This window comes from Microtus ochrogaster, chromosome 5, assembly GCF_000317375.1.
Source record: "Microtus ochrogaster isolate Prairie Vole_2 chromosome 5, MicOch1.0, whole genome shotgun sequence".
Classification (NCBI taxonomy): Eukaryota; Metazoa; Chordata; class Mammalia; order Rodentia; family Cricetidae; genus Microtus; species Microtus ochrogaster.
Genome location: NC_022012.1, coordinates 15305101 through 15311307, shown reverse-complemented (window position 1 = coordinate 15311307; position 6207 = coordinate 15305101). Strand labels below are relative to the sequence as shown.

The 6207-nt window shown below is 51.5% G+C and overlaps 1 protein-coding gene across 3 annotated transcripts in view; it reads right to left on the bottom strand.

The window, feature by feature from the left end:
* Positions 1-6207, bottom strand: part of Pde4a (phosphodiesterase 4A) — a 46194-nt gene that overhangs the window by 6367 nt on the left and 33620 nt on the right. For all 3 annotated transcript variants that reach the window (XM_026779212.1, XM_026779213.1, XM_005346881.3), the window contains 6 exons: positions 4633-4829; positions 2460-2558; positions 2201-2365; positions 1138-1237; positions 485-639; positions 238-360 (listed from right to left, as the gene is read on the bottom strand). In XM_026779212.1, the coding sequence (XP_026635013.1) occupies positions 238-360; positions 485-639; positions 1138-1237; positions 2201-2365; positions 2460-2558; positions 4633-4829 (839 nt within the window). The remainder of the gene's footprint in view (positions 1-237; positions 361-484; positions 640-1137; positions 1238-2200; positions 2366-2459; positions 2559-4632; positions 4830-6207) is intronic.

Genomic DNA, 6207 nt, shown 5'->3' with positions numbered 1-6207 from the left:
TACAGAGCTAGTTCCAGGACAGGCTCCAAAGCCACAGAGAAACCCTGTCTCGAAAAACAAAAAAACAAACAAACAAACAAAAAACCAAAACAAAACAAAAAAGCAGCTTGAGAAGAGAGGGAGGGAGGGCACGCATGGGTTAGAAAAGGAAACCGGACGGGAGAGGCAAAAACTAAGAACACGGAAGAGGACGACACCAAGGGCCATTCAGGAGGCAGGGTCTGAGCGCAGGGGAACCTGGATGCGGTCGGCATAGTTGTCCAGCAAGAGAACTCCCGAGCTGGTCACTTTCTTCGTCTCCACCATAGTCTTCAGGTCAGCCAGAAGGGTCATGTGCTTGGACATGTCTGTGGCCAGCACCTGCGGGCAAGGTGGTGTCAAATCGAGTGGTGAAAGCGTGCCCACACTCCCATTGTCACCAACTGGGAGCCTCTGCAGATCCCTTTGCACGCCCTCCACGCCCTGCCCTTTAAGCCCCGCCCACCATGTCGATGACCATCTTGCGCAGGCTCTGTCGCTGGCGCTTGCTGAGGTTCTGGAAGATGTCGCAGTTCTCTTCTTGCAGCAGCTTAAAGCCCACAGCCAGGTGGTGGTTCTCAAGCACAGACTCGTCGTTGTACATTAACGCCAGCTCCGAATCTGCGGCGAGACTAAAGTCAGGGGAGGCGACTTTGGGTACCATGCCCCGCCCAGTGTGCGCCTTTGTCCAACTAGCTCCACCCTCAGTATGACCAGCCCCAGCCGGAGCCACCCAAGTCCAGGAGAATATCTTCGTAAGCTCCGCCCTCAGGTTGGCTTTGCCCCGCCTAGGCTGCTCATGCACCACCCCACCTCATTTGGTGGGCCTCACCCCACCCCAACTGGCCCATCCCATTCACTCATGACCCCCCTCATCTGGCTGCCTCCACCCCTAGTTCAATTGGTTCAATTCCATGTCCATAAGCCAGGCCCACAGGCAGGTTGGTTCCCACCAGTATATTAAGCCCCCAAAGCTAGCCTTGTTAGCCCCTACCCTAACCAAGTGGTCCAGTCTCCACAGCACGACTGGTTCCACCTTCATCCCGATCAGCCCATCCCCGACTAGCCTAGCATTCTCTCAGCCGAGTCTGTCAGTCTATACTCTGAAATGTCACTCACTCGTGTTGATAAGGAACTGGTTGGAGACGCCAGGGTGGTCCACGTCATGGATGGCAGCAGCAAAAAGGGCAGCAAGAATCTCCAGGTCTGTGAACACAGCCTGGAGGCAAGGAGGAGAGGTGAGGGAGCACAGACGGAGATGGGGCCACTGAGAGATCCTATTTCAAAAACCAAGGTGTTAATCTCAGCGCTCAGGAGGGAGAGGCAGGTGGATTTCTAAGAGTAAGACACCAGCCTGCTCTACATAGTGAGTTCCAGCTGAGAATATCTCAGAACAGAAAGGGGATGCTGGGGAGATGGCTCAGTGGGTAAAGCACTTGTAAGTATGACCTGAATCCCCAGAACCCATACAAGCCACGGTGTATATCTGTAATCCCAGTGTCCCCACAGTGAGATGGGAGTCAGGGCACAGTTTAGCTCTTGGGCCAGCTAGCTAGGCCTGTGCTGCAAAAAATGAGATCCTGTCTTCAAACAAGCTGAAAAGAGAGAACTGACTGACACGCAGGCATGTTCTCTGACCTCCACACATGTGCAGTTCCCCCACCACACACACACACACACACACACACATGCTTGAGCACAAGATAAAAACAAAAACAAGCCAGGCAGTGGTGGCGCATGCCTTATTTAATCCCAGCACTTGGGAGGCAGAAGCAGGCGGATCTCACTGAGTTCTAGGTCAGCCTGGTCTACAAATAGAGTTCCAGAACAGCCAGGGCTGTTACAGAGAAACCCTGTCTCAAAAAAAATGGAAAACAAAAAACAAAAAAACAAAAACAAACTAGAAAAAAGTCGGGTAGTGGTGGCGCACTCCTTTAATCCCAGCACTGGGGAGGCAGAGACAGGCCTGTGAGTTCAAGGCCAGCCTGGTCTACCAAGTGAGTTCCAGGACAGGCTCCAAAAAGGCTGGAGAGAAACCCTTTCTCGAACAAACAAACAAAACAAAAACTAGAAAAGATAAGATTAGAGAGAAAAACAGGATAGAGAAAATCAGAGGGATAAATGGGAAGAGGGGGCCAGCACAGAAAGAAGACTGTGACAAGGGGAGGTGGCAGGCACTCACATCCAGAGCCGGCGTGGCCAGTAGCACGTGTGTGGACTGCAGAACATCAGCTGCGTGCAGGCTGTTGTGGTAGGCCACGTCAGCGTGGTAGTGGTCTTCCAGGGTCAGCATGTAAGTCACCATGGTGTCCACGGGGATGCGGAATTTCTTCAACAGGTCCCGCTCCTGGGAGCCAACAGGGCAGGGCAGTGACCCCTGTTGTCCCAGTACCCTGTCTCCTCCTCTTGTACCCCAGCCAGCTCCCTGTTGTCCCCATCACCTGGAATACTGTATACATGATGCAGCTGAGCGAGCGGCCTCCGGCGTACTCCGACACACAAAAGATGTTCAGGCCCCATTTGCTCAAGTTCTCCAGTTCCTGGCAGTGAAGGGGGGAGAGGTCAGGAGCCTGCATGGCCTAGGGACCTGAAAGCCGCATCCTAGGACTCTGAGCCTCACTACTGCTAACAAAATCTGTCCCAATGTATGGACTTTCTTATTTTTTAACTTTTTTTCCTTAAAGATTTGTTTGTTTACATGTGTGAGTATTCTATTTGCATGTATGCCTGCATGACAGAAAAGAGCAGACATAAAAGGGCGTCTGATCCCATTCCAGATGGTTGTGAGTTCATGTGGTTGCTGGGAATTGAACTCAGGACTCTGGAAAAGCAGTCAGTACTCTTAACCACTGAGCCATCTCTCTAACCACCCCACCCTCTTTTTGTTTTTGGAGACAGGTTTCTCTGTGTAGTCCTGGCTGTCCTAGAACTCACTCTGTAAAGCAAGCTGGTGTCAAACTCACAGAGATCCACCTGCCTCTGCCTCCTGAGTGCCGAGATTAAAGGTGTGTGCCCTCACAGCCAACCAGATTCATGGACTTTAATACAGTACTGTATTTGTTAGTGTGTCCATATGTGTGTGCGGGGTGCAGCCCATGGAGACCACTGGTCAACTTTGGGTGTCTTTCTCAATCAAATCTCCTTCTTAAAATTCATTCATTCATTCATTCATTCATTCATTCATTCATTTATTTTTATTGAAAATTTCCACCTACTCCCCTCCTCCTACTTCCCTCCCCTCCCCTTTCCCCCTCCCCCTCCCTCTCCAGTCCAAGGAGCAGTCAGTGATCAAAATTCTTTTTAAAAAGCCAGGCGTTGGACTGGAGAGATGGCTCAGAGGTTAAGAGCACTGACTGCTCTTCCCGAGGTCCTGAGTTCAATTCCCAGCAACCACATGGTGGCTCACAACCATCTGTAATGAGATCTGGAGCCCTCCTCTGGTGTGTGGGCATACATGGAGGCAGAATGTTGTATACATAATAAATAAATAAATCTTAAAAAAAAAAAAGTCAGGCGTTGGTGGTGGTGCACATCTTTAATCCCAGCACTCAGGAGGCGGAGCAGATCTTTGTGAGTTCAAGGCTAGCCTGGTCTACAAGAGCTAGTTGTAGGACAGCTAGGACTGCTTTTTAATATTTAAAATATTTTTTATGTACCACTTGTATGCATGATGCCCAATGAGGCCAGAAGAGGCATTAAATTCCCTGGAGCTGCGATTACTATCAGTTGTGACTCCCTGCTTTCCCCATCATGGGGAGCTGGGAATTGAACTGGAGACCTCTATAACAGCAGCAAGCACTCACCGGCCGGGGCATCTCTCTAGCTCCTAACGTGTGTGTGTGTGTCTGTGTGTGTGTGTGTCTGTGTGTGTGTGTGTCTGTGTAGGGGTCAGAGGACAACTTCTGGGAGTGACTTCTCCCTTTCTCGTATTGGGGTCCTGGGTACTCCTTAATTTTTGAGACAGCCTCTCTCAGTGAACTGGGAGCTCAGGTTTGGCTACACTGGCTGCCCATTTAGTCCCGGGGACCGTCCTGTCCTGTTTTCACCCCTGGTGTTTTATGTGGGCACTGAGGATCTGAACTCAGGTCACACTTTAACCCTATCTTTTTTTGAGACAGGGTCTCCTGCAGTCCACACTGGCCTTGAACTCGCTCTGTGGTGGAGGATGACCTTGTTTGCCTGATCCTCACCTTCTACCTCCCCAGTGTTAGGATCCCAGCCGTGAGCCACCACATGGGAATGGACTCTGGGAACTCAAGGTAGGCTGATTCCCAAGCTGAGTTCAAACTTAAGCTAACCTGATCATGAGACCTCAGCTGGTGTCAGAGTAAGGGCAGGAATACTGGTCTCCTCGAAATACAGGACACTGCAGGTGCTTGGTTATAATGGGTGACTGTCCGTGGGGGCACTGGAACTGCTCCAATGAGTTAGAATGAATGGCTGTCTGCTCTAGGCCCCTGTTGAGTCAAGCCTCCCCTGTCCATCCTTTACTTCCATTCTGAAACAGCTCAGGCTCCGTGTCCTGGGACTCTGCGTTAGATGAGCCCCCAAAGACCTGTCCTTTGCTGAAGGCCTCCCAGACAACACTGCTCCTGCTGAGCCCCCACCACCTACTTGTGCTAGGAGTTCCTCTTGATCTGTCTTGACTCCAAACCGCGGGATACTGGTGTTCGCGCTTCCGGTGTGTACCAGCTTCTTCAGCCCTGTGATCTGAGACATGGGCTGGGACTGTCGCACCAGCGGTGGTGGGGGCTGCTGGAAGGCTCTCTGGCGGGGCGTGGGTGAGGGGATCTCCATTTCATTCTGTTTGTCTGCCAAAGATCAAGTAACAAAGCATGAGACCCCCTCCTTTCAAGGAGGCTCCTCCACATCCCTCAGCTCCTGGCAACGTCCTTGGGCATCTCACTTGATGTGAGGCAACCCTTCTGGGGGTGACGCTGGTCTCTTTTCTGAGGCTGGAGGCCAGGACACACGTAAGAAGCTTTCTGAGAGATGCCGCCCTGGCATGGGGATATTAGGGATGGTCCTGGACTATGGACTACCCTCAGACTGGCGCCCAGTTTGGGCCACAACATGGTATGAGACATGAGGAGGTGGGAGGGGGGTCCCAGAGGGAGCTGCTGCTGACTCTGGATAGCCAGGGGACTTTCTTGGCTAGGGAAGACAACCCCATAATGGCAGGGAGAGGTGGTGGGAAGGGGAGTCGCTGGTAGGTGGGAGGGAAGGGGGGTCTCTGGGTCCATGACCCCCCCTCCCCTTGGCACCAGCCAGCCTGGGGACCAGTCCCAGAGATTCTTCCTGAGCTTCTGAGGGCCACCAGACCTACTCTACTATGACCTTGGAGAACCTAATTTGCATACTGCCCTCCCACTGGCTGCATCCTCAGAATTCTGAGCTGTTCCACACACTCACTATTGGAGGGAGGCTTAAAACTCAGAATCTCCCAATTTTGAAGCATATTTTGATAACAGGGTCTTATAGGGTAGACCAGGCTGGCCCGGGATCCTCTTGCCTCTTAGCCTTTCAAGTGCTGGGATTTTACAGGTGTGCTCCACCATTCCAGCTTTCTTAAAGTTTATTTTTATCTGTACTTTAAAAAAAAAAAAAAAAGGTTTCTTTTATGTGTATGTATGTGCTGGCCCTGGGAGGCCAGAAGAGGGCATCAGATCCCCTGGAACTGGAGTTACAGGTGCCTGTGAGCTGTGTGATGTAGGTGCTGGGAACCCAAACTGAGCCCTCTGCAGGAGCAGCACTCACTCTTAATCACTAGCCCATCTCCCCAGAGCTGCAGGTTCTTCTTTTAGTGACTTTTTGTTTATTTTGTTTTGTTGAGACAGTGTGGCCTTGGCCATCCTGGAATTCATTCTGTAGACCAGGCTGGCCTTGAACTCGGAGCTCCTTTTGCCACTGCCTCCTGAGTGCTGGGATTAAAGGCCTGCGCCTCCACACCTGGCCCACGATTAATTTGTTGTTCTATTTTGTTTTGGTTTTCAAGATAGGGTATCTTTGTGGCTGGCTAGAACTCCCAGAGATCCATCTGCCTTGGTCTCCTGAGTGCCATGATGCACCATACTGGCTCACCTTAAATTAATTTTTAAAAAGTATTTATTTGGAGCCGGGCGGTGGTGGCGCACGCCTTTAATCCCAGCACTCGGGAGGCAGAGGCAGGCGGATCTCTGTGAGTTCGAG